At 47.4% G+C, this 15,233-nt stretch overlaps 3 protein-coding genes and 1 pseudogene across 10 annotated transcripts in view; 2 read left to right on the forward strand and 2 right to left on the reverse strand.

Moving 5' to 3' along the window:
• The window catches only part of LOC121640417, a 1,195,287-nt gene that overhangs the window by 370,675 nt on the left and 809,379 nt on the right, over positions 1–15,233 (forward strand). The window lies entirely within an intron of this gene.
• On the reverse strand, positions 324–11,112 carry LOC121640493. 4 transcript variants are annotated; one of them, XM_041986288.1, is made up of 6 exons: positions 11,068–11,112; positions 5,516–5,702; positions 2,690–3,049; positions 2,152–2,533; positions 1,633–1,981; positions 324–1,503 (listed from the first exon to the last, which is right to left on the reverse strand). In XM_041986288.1, exons 2-5 carry the CDS (start codon positions 5,532–5,534, stop codon positions 1,909–1,911), a joined length of 834 nt encoding a protein of 277 aa, XP_041842222.1. In that variant the 5' UTR covers positions 5,535–5,702; positions 11,068–11,112; the 3' UTR covers positions 324–1,503; positions 1,633–1,908. The 4 variants fall into 4 exon arrangements, with proteins under 4 accessions (XP_041842222.1, XP_041842224.1, XP_041842221.1 ...); XM_041986290.1 differs by lacking the exon at positions 11,068–11,112 and adding an exon at positions 6,220–6,255 and having other exon boundaries at positions 2,177–2,533; XM_041986287.1 differs by lacking the exon at positions 11,068–11,112 and adding an exon at positions 6,220–6,255.
• Positions 11,289–13,866, reverse strand: LOC121640522. 5 transcript variants are annotated; one of them, XM_041986345.1, is made up of 4 exons: positions 13,542–13,866; positions 12,976–13,186; positions 12,488–12,904; positions 11,289–12,326 (listed from the first exon to the last, which is right to left on the reverse strand). In XM_041986345.1, the coding sequence occupies exons 3-4, from the start codon at positions 12,783–12,785 to the stop codon at positions 11,995–11,997; spliced, it is 630 nt and encodes a 209-aa protein (XP_041842279.1). In that variant the 5' UTR covers positions 12,786–12,904; positions 12,976–13,186; positions 13,542–13,866; the 3' UTR covers positions 11,289–11,994. The 5 variants fall into 5 exon arrangements, with proteins under 5 accessions (XP_041842279.1, XP_041842280.1, XP_041842278.1 ...); XM_041986346.1 differs by having other exon boundaries at positions 12,976–13,154; positions 13,538–13,866; XM_041986344.1 differs by having other exon boundaries at positions 13,538–13,866.
• On the forward strand, positions 15,118–15,190 carry LOC121640881 (annotated as a pseudogene).

The following is a 15,233-nucleotide window of genomic DNA, read 5'->3' on the forward strand; positions in this document are numbered from 1 at the left end:
TATTTTATGGTGAGCTAAACATTAAAATGCTTGTATGGGAATAAAATGTAGGATGACGAGATGAGGAAAACATTGATTTCTGTTTTTTATTTATATTTATCCAGATAACTGACTCTTTTGGAATTAGCGTTAATAACTAATAACTAATAATAAATAACTTAAATGTATGAACTCGTCTTCCACCAGATTTTTTTAACACTTCTACACTAGGCTTAGAGGAAACACTGAAGTCTTTCTCTTTTCTGTTTCAGCCAGTTCTGATATTCAGCTCTTACACAGTCTAATCCTTTGTGTCTACATGCAGTAGTAAAGAACTCAAAACGTGTAGTAATCATTCATTTTTATCCACAAGGTAAAATTTACTTTACAAGTTTATATGCAAAACATTTTAAAACAAACAAATTTAATCCTGAATGGTTTTGATTCAGCAGTAACTAAAAGACGACAGCGTCAGTACATTAGTGTCGTATTTCTGCAGTCCTGCAATCAGCCGTCAATCCCAGTTACACAGTATGAGAATTTAATCTGCTCTTTAGGTAAAACTACACCTAAAAGTTATCAGATTCTTTGTTAACTTCAAACAGCTCATCAATCATTGGAACACAGTTATTAATCATCTGACCTCCTGCAGACAGGCTCTCACGTGCATTTTAATCATCTGATTATACACACAGCCTACCATTTATACAAGTCCTTCTCAATCCAAAAAGTAAAGAAACATACATATATTTAAACCTAAAGTGCATAAAAGTGGCTGATTGTCATTTATTTGTAAGTGTTGTGTTTATATCAAACATCCAGATGAAAATACATTTTAACCAGGATTCCTCAACCTGGTTCCTCTGCAGCAAAAGCCATAAACCCCACGATGTCGCCTCAAAGAACACGTTTATTATCTCATATCAAAGCTGGACCAAATATTTTTAATATTCACCATCTTCTGATGTTGCATCATAATAAAATCAGTCTCATAATCTACAGTATAGTCTCTATCTATAATCAACAAGTATCACGCTCTGTGGTCTAAAGTCCTGCACGAGAAACTCTGATTAAATGCTTTATTTTAATTTCTATAAATGGCTTCTTCATTATGTTCCTAAAGGCGGGTTCATGTAGGTGGAGTTGATCATATAAACACACACGATAACATTTTGTGAGCTTCTTACTTTGGTTTAAAACTGTGGACATGTCGGTATTAAATGGCTCAGTCACGTGAGCCATGGCTTGGCATCTAACTGGGATTTATTTATTTTCTATTTAAATAAAATATTGCAGCTGTCCTGTGCATCTCTTCGTACTCAGCCTGAAACGCAGTCATGTGGCTGATGGTGTTGGCTGGAACTTAAATAAAAAACAAGGTGCTCAAAGCAGCAACAGCAATCCCAAACAAGCCTAAGCTGACGTACAATCCTGGGCGTCCTCGCATGGTTTCTTCATTTAGGATGTTCTCCAGTGGATTTCCTTTCTCCTTCTCTTCATCCTCTTCGTCTTCATATGATGGACCTTCAGACCAGAAACAGGTGAATAATGATGACTGAACAAAATCCATTTCATCCTGTGAAAACTGCTGAGTCCTGATCAAACCTGAGGCGGTTTCTAAATCTCTAACACATTTACCAAAAACTAACTCACCCAGACCTAAAACCATGAGCTGGATGATGCTGACCGGTGGGGTGGAGATAACAGACTTCTTCTTTCTTTGTCCGCTTCTTTTCAGGCGACACTCGTACGTTCCGATGTCGCTGCTGCTCACATCCTTCAGAACCAGAGACAGATCTCCCCTCTTCAGGCGTCGGCTCCTCAGCTCTGCACGGTTCTTGTAGGAGGGATGCTGTCTGGTCAGGTCTGGAAGTCCATCCCTCATGAAGTAGACGTATCCCTGTTCCTCCAGGTCAGGTCTGGTCCACTCTAACATTTGTCTCTGCGGGAGCTCGACAGGGCAGAGTGACGCTGTCCCCAGCACGGACGGTGATGTACTGGACTGATAAACAGAAAACTGTAGCTTAGAATGGTCCTGGAAACACAAGATCTCTCTGCTGAGCTGGTACAACTTTCTGTGACAAGGATGTAGCCATCACCAGGTATACAGCCTTAATTTTGTCCCTTACACTGCACCATACTACTATATCAACAAGCTATCATTAATACTCCCTGAATCTGAGCTCCATCCACTCACCTGGGTCAGCAACCTTCAGATGGATGATGCTGACCGGCTCACTCTGAATAGTGGACCTTTTTCCTCGCTCTCCGCTCTCTTTCAGACGACAAACAAACTTCCCCATGTCGCTGCTTCTCACATTCTTCAGGATCAGAGACAGGTTTCCATCCTTCAAGCTGTCATCCTTCAGCTCCACTCGGTCTCTGTAGGAGAAATGCTGGTAGGTCGTATCTGGGATGCCATCCCTCATTAGGAGGACGTATCCATCTGACTCCAGGTCGGCTCTGACCCACTCCACAGCACCGACCGAGGCGTCTCTGGAAGCTCGACATGGCAGGATGATGTCTTCCCCAGGGTGTGCTAGAATATGCTGCTCTAAAGGAAACAACAGCAACAAGTGTGAGTAGAACCTACACTTGCTGTATCACTTTACAGAAACATCTTAACATGGAAACAGAGCAGACAATCACCAGGAGCACCTACAAGAAGATAAAAACAAAAACAAGCACATTGTGACCTTTATGTTCTTACCTCGCTCGACCTTCAGGTCAATGATGCTGAGTGGATGTCCAGCAAGGACGCCTCTCCTGGGTCTGGTTGTCCTCTCTTTGTAGCGACACTCGTAGATTCCACTGTCGTCTGGTTCAGTGTCTTCCAGAACGAGAGACAGGTCTCCGTCCTCCATGTCTTCGTTCTTCAGGCCCACTCGATTCTTGAAAGATGAAAGTTGGTTCTGTATATCTACGTGGCCATCCCGTTTGAAGAGGACGTACTGAGGCTGGTCGCGTCTCGTCCACTCCACAGCGCTGAGTGAGCTGTAGGTCGGAGTCCAACATGGCAGCGTGGTGGTTTGTCCTACGTAGGACGTGATGTTGCTCCGCGGTGAATTCACTGCAATGCAAAGAAGCTCAGGTTCATCTCCAGGTTCGTACTCTGCTCCTCGTCTCCAAGAGAGCGAACAGTTGGCAGTTTATCAGCTCAGTGCAATTACATATAAATAAATAAATCCTGAGCTCAATAAGACATTTCAATAAAAAATATCTTTTATAAAAACCAAATATAATAACCACGGTAGTACCGTCTGACTTTCCCATAGATACACACCTTTGGATATCCACGTTTTCTTTATCAAATTTAAATAAATTACGGTTTACTGGTAAAATCCTCATGATGGGAATCAGTTCCGGTGTGTGGATATTTTGTCTGAGAAAACTGACATCTCGACATATTTTAAGTTGTGTGTGTGTGTGTGTTTTCTAAATGATGGCTGTATGTGGCACTGAGTCGCTGTCTAGCTGCAGTTCAGTGTTAGTGGTAGTTAGTGGTGTTCTAGTACTGGACAGCAGAGACTGGTTCAGTAATAACACGCAGAGGAACAAAAAGGGGCAAAGCTCACTTTAATCCACAGAAACGAACGTCTACCTGCTGACATCATACGGAGGCTCTGAAACTCAGTCACATCTTACCGTTTCCACGTTTGATCCGTTTTATAATCAGGGCTCAGTAAATGAGACTGGGGAAGGTGAAGGGACAGTACACGATCCTGTGTGTTCTGTAAGTACACATTTCTAATATTTACTTAGTTTAAACATCTAAGAGGCATAACTGCAGCAACTGTATTGATAATTTTCATATCTGTCTATTCAGTTGAGTGACGCTTCTTATGAAGTGTTAGGCTGCATTCAGAGATCTGTAGTACCCGACGCCAGACTTTCATAGATCTGTAGTACCCGACGCCAGACGTTCATAGATCTGTAGTACCCGACGCCAGACGTTCATAGATCTGTAGTACCCGACGCCAGACGTTCGGACATCTGTAGTACCCGACGCCAGACGTTCGGACATCTGTAGTTCCCAACGCCAGACGTTCGGACATCTGTAGTACCCGACGCCAGACATTCATAGATCTGTAGTACCCGACGCCAGACGTTCGGACATCTGTAGTACCCGACGCCAGACGTTCGGACATCTGTAGTTCCCAACGCCAGACGTTCGGACATCTGTAGTACCCAACGCCAGACATTCAGAGATCTGTAGTACCCGACGCCAGACGTTCATAGATCTGTAGTACCTGACGCCAGACGTTCATAGATCTGTAGTACCCGACGCCAGACGTTCATAGATCTGTAGTACCCGAAGCCAGACGTTCATAGATCTGTAGTACCCGACGCCAGACGTTCATAGATCTGTAGTACCCGACGCCAGACGTTCAGAGATCTGTAGTACCCGACGCCAGACGTTTAGAGATCTGTAGTACCCGACGCCAGACGTTCATAGATCTGTAGTACCCGACGCCAGACGTTCGGACATCTGTAGTACCCGACGCCAGACGTTCGGACATCTGTAGTACCCGACGCCAGACGTTCAGAGATCTGTAGTACCCGACGCCAGACGTTCATAGATCTGTAGTACCCGACGCCAGACGTTCATAGATCTGTAGTACCCGACGCCAGACGTTCATAGATCTGTAGTACCCGACGCCAGACGTTCATAGATCTGTAGTACCCGACGCCAGACGTTTAGAGATCTGTAGTACCCGACACCAGACGTTCAGACATCTGTAGTACCCGACGCCAGACGTTCATAGATCTGTAGTACCCGACGCCAGACGTTCAGAGATCTGTAGTACCCGACGCCAGACGTTCATAGATCTGTAGTACCCGACGCCAGACGTTCATAGATCTGTAGTAGCCGATGCCAGACGTTCATAGATCTGTAGTACCCGACGCCAGACGTTCAGACATCTGTAATACCAGACGCCAGACGTTCATAGATCTGTAGTACCCGACGCCAGACGTTCATAGATCTGTAGTACCCGACGCCAGACGTTCATAGATCTGTAGTACCCGACGCCAGACGTTCAGAGATCTGTAGTACCCGACGCCAGACGTTCGGACATCTGTAGTACCCGACGCCAGACGTTCAGAGATCTGTAGTACCCGACGCCAGACGTTCAGAGATCTGTAGTACCCGACGCCAGACATTCAGGGATCTCAGGTGAAGTCGTGCTGTATCCAGGTTAACTGGTTCCCCAGAAAAACAATGACCCAGCATAAATAACTTTCAGTTCTGTTTTGTGGAGAGACTTTGGCTGCATGTGACTGACACAGGCACTTTTCCTCCCACACAAACGTCATATAGTTCTGTTTTATGGAGAATTATCACTCATTCAACACTTAATATTTAATTCAAGTTCATCAGACAGATTAGTCATCAAATCTGGAGTAAAATGTCTCCATTAAGAACAGAAATGTTTAACTGCTTCTGCTAGAAGCCTTAATGAATCTAAAAAGGTTTTTATGAAGCAAGATAAGAATTATCCTGGAAAATTTTAAATTAAACTCAGGGAAAACTCACCATTAGTGGACAGCGCCATCTCGGACCCCAGCTGTAAGGACCAGACGAAGGTACCGAGCTCTTCAGAAACCAGCCGAGTTGGGATAATTTCAGCTTCCTGCTTTCAGCTGCTCCGTTTTATTGTCTCCTGTGTTGGGTTCAAGGGAGGGAGGAAACAATGCCACCATAGGAAAACCCCTGTCAGATTCTCAATAGCTTTTACAAAAAAAAGAAAAGAAAAAAGAATTCAGATATTGTCATATTTTATAAATATTCCTTAAATAATTAAAGTTCCTTCTCGTTCCTTCACTGCTTCATTAGGTTTTATAAACAAAAACAAAAAACTGTTATAAACATGCACCCACAGTCAAATCAAATCACTGTAAATATGAATTTTCTGTTTCACTTTCAGTCAGTTATTCTGGGAGAGGATGAGTAAACAGTGACCTCTGCTGGTGGTAATCAGTAATGCATCCTAAAGGAGCTCTGCAGTCACGCCAGTTACTGTAAACTCTTATAATGTCAAATGTTTTCAATCTTATTTCAACATTATTTCATATTTAATGCTGCTCAACAAACATGTCGCTGTGCGAGCAGCTGCGTGTTACGGCAGCTCTGCCTCCTCTTTTCCTTTTTTTAGTGTTTTCTATGGTTTTTAGACGTGGTTTTCTTTTTGTCTTTATAGTAGTCAGTATCAGGTGCAATTCTGCACATGGGAAGCCTACTTTTCTTACTTTTCTATTTGGACTTCTGCTTCTTTTGGCACTTTTCCAAACTTCGGTGGGGGACACCTTTGGTTTCAGCCACGGCTCCATTGTTTACACCAGGGACCAGCTGTTAGCTCTGCTCTTCTCTACGCGGAGAAGCCGGAGATTCCCGCGGAGATACGGAGAAAAAGAAGAGGCTGCAGAGCAGGAAGAAAACTCCAGGAGAGGAAACGGAGGTACAGGCCATATTTACCCTCTGTGGTTATGGGAAACGTTCGTTCCCTCTCTAACAAGACTGATGAGCTTGCGGCGCTGACCCGGCTACAGCGGGAGTTCAGGGAATGTAGCCTCATGTTTTTAACGGAGACGTGGCTGAATGGACTTATTCCGGACTCTGTGGTTTCCCTGGATGGATTCAGACTTTCGTGCGTGGATAGGAGTGTGGTGGAGAGTGGTAAGAGGAAAGGCGGGGGACTTGTGGTGTATGTCAACGAGAGATGGTGCAACCCGAGCACGTCTGTGTAAAGGAACAGCTTTGCACCAGGGACATTGAGTTACTCACTGTGGGCATGCGGCCGTATTACCTCCCGAGGGAGTTTTCACACGTTATACTGTTTAATGTGTACATCCCTCCCTCGGCTGATGCAGCAGCTGCTTGTGAGCTGCTCCACAGCGCAGTGACTCGGATGCAGACTCGCCACCCGCAGTCCCTCCTGCTCATCAGCGGGGATTTCAATCACACCTCGCTCTCTGCCACTCTCCCTACTTTCGTCCAGTACGTGAAGTGCCACACCAGGGAGAACAAGACGCTGGACTTACTGTATGCTAATGTGAAGGACGCATACACCTCCGCCCCTGATCACAACCTCGTACATCTGCTCCCTGAATACACACCCAGGGTGAGAAGACAGCTGGCACAGAAGAAGTCTGTGAAAGTGTGGACCGATGAGGCCAATGAGAGACTGAGAGACTGTTTCCAAACCACAGACTGGGAGACACTCTGCAGCTCTCATGGAGAGGACATTGATGGCCTGACCCACTGCATCACGGACTACATCAGCTTCTGTGTGGAGAACACTGTGCCAACCCGGAGGGTGCGGTGTTTCTCCAACAACAAACCCTGGGTGACCCCTGAACTTAAAGTCCTGCTGAACCAGAAGAAGAGGGCTTTCATTTCAGGGGACAGAGAGGAGCAGAGGAGAGTTCAGCATGAACTCCAGTATAAGATCAGGCGAGCCAAGGACAGCTACAGGAAGAAGCTGGAGGAGCGGCTGGAGCAGAAGAACACGCGGGACGTGTGGAGAGGGCTGAAGGAGATCTCTGGATTTGGACAGAGTGGTGCCAGAGGGACAGCTGATGGAGACCAGTGCTGGGCCAATGATTTAAATCTGTTTTTTAACAGATTTGATTCTAACCCCACTCCCTCCTCTTCACACATCCCCAGTCCAGCGTCAACCATCCCCTTCCCCCGACCACCTTCATCTTCACCTCTTTCACCTACCCCCCATCTCCACTCCACACCAATGGACTCCACCACCAGCCCCCCACTACCCTCCACCTCCCCCCTCTCCCTTACATCGGCCCAGGTGAGGAGAGAACTGAGGCGGCTGAAGAACAGGAAAGCTGCAGGACCAGACGGCATCAGTCCCAGGCTGCTCAGGACCTGTGCAGACCAGCTCTGTGAGGTGCTCAGGTACATCTTTAACCTGAGCCTCAGCCTGGAGAAGGTCCCTGTCTTGTGGAAGACCTCCTGTGTGGTTCCGGTTCCTAAGATATCACACGCGAAGGAACCGAACCATTACAGGCCCGTCGCCTTGACCTCCCACCTGATGAAGACCATGGAGAGGCTCATCCTCGGCCACCTCCGCTCCGTGGTGTGCACCACGATGGACCCGCTGCAGTTTGCCTACAGGCCAAACATCGGGGTGGATGATGCTGTCATCTACCTACTGCACAGGGCGCTGGCTCACCTGGAGACGCTGGGAGCGTCGTGAGAGTCATGTTTTTTTTACTTCTCCAGTGCGTTCAACACCATCCAGCCGGCGCTGCTGCGGGGGAAGCTGGAAGGAGCTGGAGTGGATGGAAAGTTAGCTGCGTGGACCATCGACTACCTCACCAACCGGCCACAGTACGTGCGTCTGCAGAACTGTGTGTCTGAGGTGGTAGTCTGCAGCAAAAGGCTGCACCAGACTGTGGAGGGGCTGAGCAGCTCCTTCAGCAGCAGACTGAGACACCCTCAGTGTAGGAAGGAGCTGCTCTGTCAATTATATATATATATATATATATATATATATATATATATATATATATATATATATATTATATTTATAATACTACATATTCTTTGCTTTTCTTAGACTTTTCTTGTAAATAATTTATATTGCACCTTCTTGTTGTGATGCATGTTTTTCTGTCTGCTTTCTACACTTTATTCTGTAATATGAGCTGCTGTAACGAGTAAATTTCTCCACTGTGAGATTAATAAAGTCTAATCTAATCTAATCTAATCTAATCTAATCTAATCTAATCTAATCTAATCTAAATGTAGGGGAATGTGTTGGTTTTAGAGGATTGAGGGTGAAACTGGCTTGTCTCTACAGTCTCACAGCAAAACCTGGACGGTTAAGTCAGTTAAACTGACCAGATTTAGCTTTTATTACATTATGTGAAAAAATAAAGTCACTTCTCTGATAAGGATTCAGCATGCTGTGGAAAGCTCAGAAAGCTCAGACAGCAGAGTAGGACCCCGTTACCTGCTGGTCCCTCTGCAGCGAGAGCCTCCTCTCCTGCCTCCAGGTAGAACAGGTATGCTGGAGATTTCTCTGGAGGCAGGTGAAGCACTGTAGGCATGATGCAGACACAGTCAAGCATTAGTCGCTTCCCAAAGCTGGATGTAGTCGCTCCACTTCGCCACAAACCTGCAAGTGAAGAAACACTGAGCCTTCCATTTTACAATAATTGTACATTTATCCTCCACTAATCTGTGGTTAGCAGAGCAAAGGACGTTTATAGAAATGTTTCTGTAGAAAACGGCCTAGCAGCTTAATATTTAGACTAAAACCAGTTTTGAAAATTTAAAAAACTGGCTGCCTAATTACTGAAACTTTTTTTACAATGTCAAGGACTGACATTAAAAGCACTGAGAGACAGCACCACAAACAAGTTGGGCCGTGTCCACATGGGGACGGGTTTCAGCGTTTGGACATTTTGTCCTCATACAACCAGCTTTCTGACCGCCTGCAAACACTCCTTTTTCAATGCGGGTCCAAAAGTGAATTAATCTGAAAAACAGTTTTTATTCTGTGTTTACAGCTGTGCTGAATTAATGATGTCATAGCCCCGCCTCTCCAATAACCTACATGTGCAAACCACAGATATCTACAATAGACCAGATGCTTTATGGCGGCCATCTTGCCTCAGGTTTGCTCTCGCGGGGTGTGTGGTATCTGAGTGAAGGTGAGTGATCTGCACCAACATAAATACTCGTATTTGGCTGAAATCTTGTCGTATTTACAAACGTTTGGCTTCGTACTGAAGTTGTGAACGTGGCTGTAACTCTGGAAACTTGAACATGGTGAAACTGCAGCTTTTGTCTGTAAAAACAACGTAAACGTGCAGCATAGTCGTGTTCTCCATCAGAAGGCACAGCGAGGCTCATCAGAGCAGCTCATTGGCCAGGCATCAGCAAGTTCCAGCCAATCACAGCCCAGATCACACGAGAGAGTAAGCCTGCTAAAATCCAGGTCTGAGTCCAGGACTGCTCCCAGATCTGAGTCCAGGACTGCTCCTAGGTCTGAGTCCAGGACTGCTCCCAGGACTGAGTCCAGGACTGCTCCCAGATCTGAGTCCAGGACTGCTCCCAGGACTGAGTCCAGGACTGCTCCCAGGACTGAGTCCAGGACTGCTCCCAGGTCTGTGTCCAGGACTGCTCCCAGGTCTGAGTCCAGGACTGCTCCCAGGTCTGTGTCCAGGACTGCTCCCAGGTCTGAGTCCAGGACTGCTCCCAGGTCTGAGTCCAGGACTGCTCCCAGGACTGAGTCCAGGACTGCTCCCAGGACTGTGTCCAGGACTGCTCCCAGGACTGAGTCCAGGACTGCTCCCAGGTCTGAGTCCAGGACTGCTCCCAGGTCTGAGTCCAGGACTGCTCCCAGGTCTGTGTCCAGGACTGCTCCCAGGTCTGAGTCCAGGACTGCTCCCAGGTCTGAGTCCAGGACTGCTCCCAGGTCTGTGTCCAGGACTGCTCCCAGGTCTGTGTCCAGGACTGCTCCCAGGACTGAGTCCAGGACTGCTCCCAGGTCTGAGTCCAGGACTGCTCCCAGGACTGAGTCCAGGACTGCTCCCAGGACTGTGTCCAGGACTGCTCCCAGGTCTGAGTCCAGGACTGCTCCCAGGTCTGTGTCCAGGACTGCTCCCAGGTCTGTGTCCAGGACTGCTCCCAGGACTGTGTCCAGGACTGCTCCCAGGTCTGAGTCCAGGACTGCTCCCAGGTCTGAGTCCAGGACTGCTCCCAGGACTGAGTCCAGGACTGCTCCCAGGTCTGAGTCCAGGACTGCTCCCAGGCCTCTAATTAATTCTAATTCTTCCCACGCCAGACTCTTAATGTTTACATCGTGACGAATACGTCTCCTTCTGCCATGTTCTAATACGATTAAACATGCAGCCTGACCCGAGTTTACATTCCTGTCATATTCCATGTTTAGTATATGTGCACACGTACTAAACATGGAACACTGAAGACCGGAGTGTTTACTCGAGGAGGGAAAGAGACCTCGGAGACGCTGGTTCGAATCCCAGAGATGACCAGAGGCAAAAATCTTTCAGGTGGCCTGAAATGCTGTCACAGTGCCGTGGGGACGTGAAGAGTACCTGAACTCCTAAAGCCCGGCATGTGCATCATGTCAGCAGGTCAGAAGCAGGTTATCTGGCACTTTGTGCTGCATTCATGTATGAAAAGTGCTCTATAAATAAAAATTGATTGATTGAGTGATGCATAACAGCTGATCCTGTTTCCCTACATTGCACGGAAGCTCAACTCCGACTGGAACAGGCTGGAGGAGGCGCTGCTCCACCTTGCTGACATGCTCCATCTCCGGCTGGTGTCTCTGGCCACCGGCTGCTTTCTGGTGGGACGTCAGGAGCATCAGAAGCAGGACTGACAACCTGAAAGTAAAAGCATCATTAATTCCCATGGACAACGATTAAATAACGCGCTCTAAATGTCAATAAGTGCAGTTTACAGTCATATTCAGTATTTCTTCTTACCATTTTTATTGTTTCTGTTCAGTTTTTTACTTTTACATCTTCGATTAAATAAAAGCTGTTTGCTAAATTTCTTTTTTTATCTTGGTTTTGACCTCAGGAGACCTTTCTGTGTCCAGTATTGTAGCAGGAAAACATCCATGCTGAAATTATTTATTAGTTCTGAAATCATTTACAAATAATTTACGGTTGCAGATCTTATCTGGATGTGTGATGGAAACGCTGCATTTATGACTCATGATGAGTCTTTATTCTAAAACTACATCATAAACACCTGACGAAGAACTTGACAAGATTCATTTATTAATGTGAACATTAATGAAATAAAACAAAAACAAGTGTTTACATTATTTATATAAACAAACACAGAAAATATATAAAACAATATATTTAAAATATGTAAATATGTATATAATTAAACACTAAGTCTTTTTTCCATGTCTTCCCTCCACTCGTCCAGTCCTTCTGCTGACCGCCGTGCGAACGACACCTTTGGTGCGAGTGTGTCGTACTGCGGGCCGGCGTCGAGCATCCTCAGCTGGCTAGCCTTTCTGCAGGTCTACCGCTGGGGTCTGGCCCCGGGTGGAGGCTCCTCTCCTGCAGCCACCTTCCTCTTCCTGTAGGCTGTGGTCCTCGGTATGGGAGGAGGAGGCGGCACAGCCTGATAGGGTTGAGCCAGGAGAGGAGGGAGGGAGGAAGGACCTGGCCCCTCTTCAGGGATGTTATGAGGGGCTGTCCCTTGTCCTTGTCCCACCTGAACCGCGGACAGCCCTGTTGCAGCAGGTATGGGTTAGCTGGCGATGGCTGGAGCAGGGACGATGCTCCAGAACGGCCCTCCCCACCTCCTCTGTCGCCCTGTGAACCTGCTGAAAAGAACACAAGCCAACTTTAGGCTTCTGAGCTTTCAGAACATGCATCAGATTAAAGATATCACCATGGTAACACCTTCATGTCAGCACCCACCACTGCAACAGAGTCCTCTGGTTCAGATAGGACCAGCAGGAAGAATTTATGAAACAAGTCTTACCATTGGAGACTCTCCTTCCCAGGAGGTGTTCTTCCTTGGACCGCCCCTTGGTCTGCCTCTCCTGGTGTCTGGCAGGGTAGACGACTCGCTGTTTATCGCCCTCTGGCAGGCGTTGCCAGAGCGTGATGAGCCTGTCCATCCTGTTGTCAGGTAGACCCTGAAGACTCCAGACTTCCACCAGGACCTTGGCCAGCGTCAGGATGTGCCGGTATCCTGGCTGGCTGTTGGGACCCTGGACCTTCTCATGAGAAGAAACGAGAGGAAAATTTCTAATATGCCTCATCAGTCCGACCACCATCCCGGACAGACCCCCAGAGCCCTGACAAGGATGCTGGTGAGGACCTGCCCGTACTCGTTTCCAACGTTGGTAATCCAGGCGGCCGTATCAGAGGTGGCACCTGCGAGCTTCTTTGTCACCTGGACGGAGATTTCAGTGTGAGTACGTTCACAAGCGGTAAGAAAACGTCACAGCGATGGAGTGTGCAAACCTTCTTGGTGGAGTCCATAGTCAAGATAAAAGGTGGACGTGATCTTGGTTCTTGCCCAGGCGCCTCTGCCTCCACCTCCTCCGGTGTTAGGGACCCTTTTAAACGTTGGATGCTCCGTCTGAACAGAGAAAGGAGTCGGTGGAAGAAGCAGCCAGATCAGAAGGTGGTGGAGCTGAAAACTGTTGTACAATGACACAGTTCAGAGAAACGTCTGTGAATCAGAGAGGAGAGGACTTCACGGTGAGGTTGGATCAAAACCAGGAGCCCAAAAAACAACAAAGAAATAAGATTTGGTTGTTTCTGACAAAGCGGTGACAGACTGTTTTCATTCATTTCACGGTGTTAAAGTTAAACTGACGTTACAACGCAGTAAAAGACCGATGCGTTATAAAACCCCAATAAAAGCAATTTATGACATTTGTATTCGTTGATATACGAATGGAACCAGTGGTTTTACACCATAACGTTAATAAAGCATCACTATTAAAGCAGCAGCTGGTGTATCAGCCAGACTTTCACCTGATTAATGATTAAAAACATGAAAGAATGAAAAGGTACTTACACACCGTCCAGATGCAGCGCTGAGGAAAGAGCCGCTAGCAGGGTGGTTGGGTCTCCGAGAGAAATGGGAACAAATCCAGCTTTCTGATTGGCTGTCTGCTCTCCGAAGTAAGACCCAAGTTCGCTGAATGGAGAGGGCGGGACGTATAATAAATGAATGAGTTTGAGGTGGTGCAAGGATGAAGCATTCCTCTTTTTAATTTTTATTTCCATCTTTTTCTACTGATTATCCCGGGTCAGGTCGCGGGGGCAGGGAAACCCAGACCTCCCTACCCGGACACATTCACCAGCTCATCCGGGGGGATCCCGAGACATTCACAGGCCAGGCGACTATTTTAGTCCCTCCAGCATGTCCTGGGTCTTCCCCGGGGTGCCCAGAACACCTCACCAGGGAGGCGTCCAGGAGGCATCCTGACCAGATGCTCGAGCCACCTCATCCGGCTCCTCTCGGTGTGGAGGAGCAGCAACTCTGAGCCGATCCCGGATCACCAAACCGCTCATCCTCAGATGGTGGGGGAGGATGCCGGTAAGACCTGGCAGACCCAGATGTGTTGTGAGGGTCTGCTAGGAACGTCCTGTCAGAAAGAGTTTCTACTCCCATCTCCGGCAGAGCTTCAACCATGTCCCGGGTGAGGCGGGGACATCGAGTCAGAGTGGGCTGTGTCCCATGTTTCCATTGTTGAGGCGGCCAGCCGGGTGGTGCAGCAACATCAGATTTTTTTCTTTCCTCAGGGCTAACTGTAGTTTTTGAAGCAGCGCTGTCCTGTGGCAGGTTGGTGGAACCAGTTTTTTGTTTTATTTCAACCCCGGTATTTATTTTAAACCAAAGGGTCTTTATCCTTCAGTTTAAGAGTGAAAATCCTGGCAGTGAACGCAGGATTTAAACTACCAACCTCCACATGCACATCACCCACCAAACAGATCGAATCTAACCAAAAATGTTTTAAAATTCAGACCAGATCCGGGGCAGGTTTTTGCCCACATAGCAGGATGCAGGATGAGTCCAGGTCCTGTTGAGGCGTCAGATGAAAGTCCACGTCCCGTTGGGGGATCAAATCAGCACTTTTCAGACTCGGAGCGGGTTTCTGCTTGGAGCGTTTGTCTCTTCCTGTTACACAGCAGCAGGGTGACGTCAGTCAGACCGGTTCTCTCTCTCTCTCAGGCAGGATGTCTCTCTATCAGCAGTCTGCCCTTGTGGAGACCTGGTGGGGGTTGGAGTCCCTCCGGCAGGACGGTTGGGGGAGGGGTGTTGAGTCAGCCTTTTGTTCTTGTGTCTTCAGCCAGCCATTGCTGAGTGGCTGACGCAACCCTGCCTGCACAAACATCCCATCATGCATCTGTGTCTCACTCAGGACAGAATGAAACTAAAAACAAGGATAAGAACCGAACCAGGTCACAATGGAGCTGGATCACTTCCAATAATCCTTGAAGTGAACCAGCAGCAAGGAGAGATGATTCTGATGCTGTTTTCTTGTTAAACACCGTTAATAATCTACTTTTTCTGCTCATGAGGCTGAACCATGCGGTGGTCAAACTGAGGACGGAGGTCCTATAAATAGCGCTGGATGCCTCTGCTCTGTCGTGTTGCTTCGGCATCACATATACTAAAATTGGAACGATACAGAGAAGATTAGCATGGCCCCTGCGCAAAGGAACCTGCCCATTCTTCTCTGTGGGGGGCGGAAGAGGAGGGGAGG

Source organism: Melanotaenia boesemani, chromosome 5 (genome assembly GCF_017639745.1).
Source record: "Melanotaenia boesemani isolate fMelBoe1 chromosome 5, fMelBoe1.pri, whole genome shotgun sequence".
NCBI lineage: Eukaryota > Metazoa > Chordata > Actinopteri > Atheriniformes > Melanotaeniidae > Melanotaenia > Melanotaenia boesemani.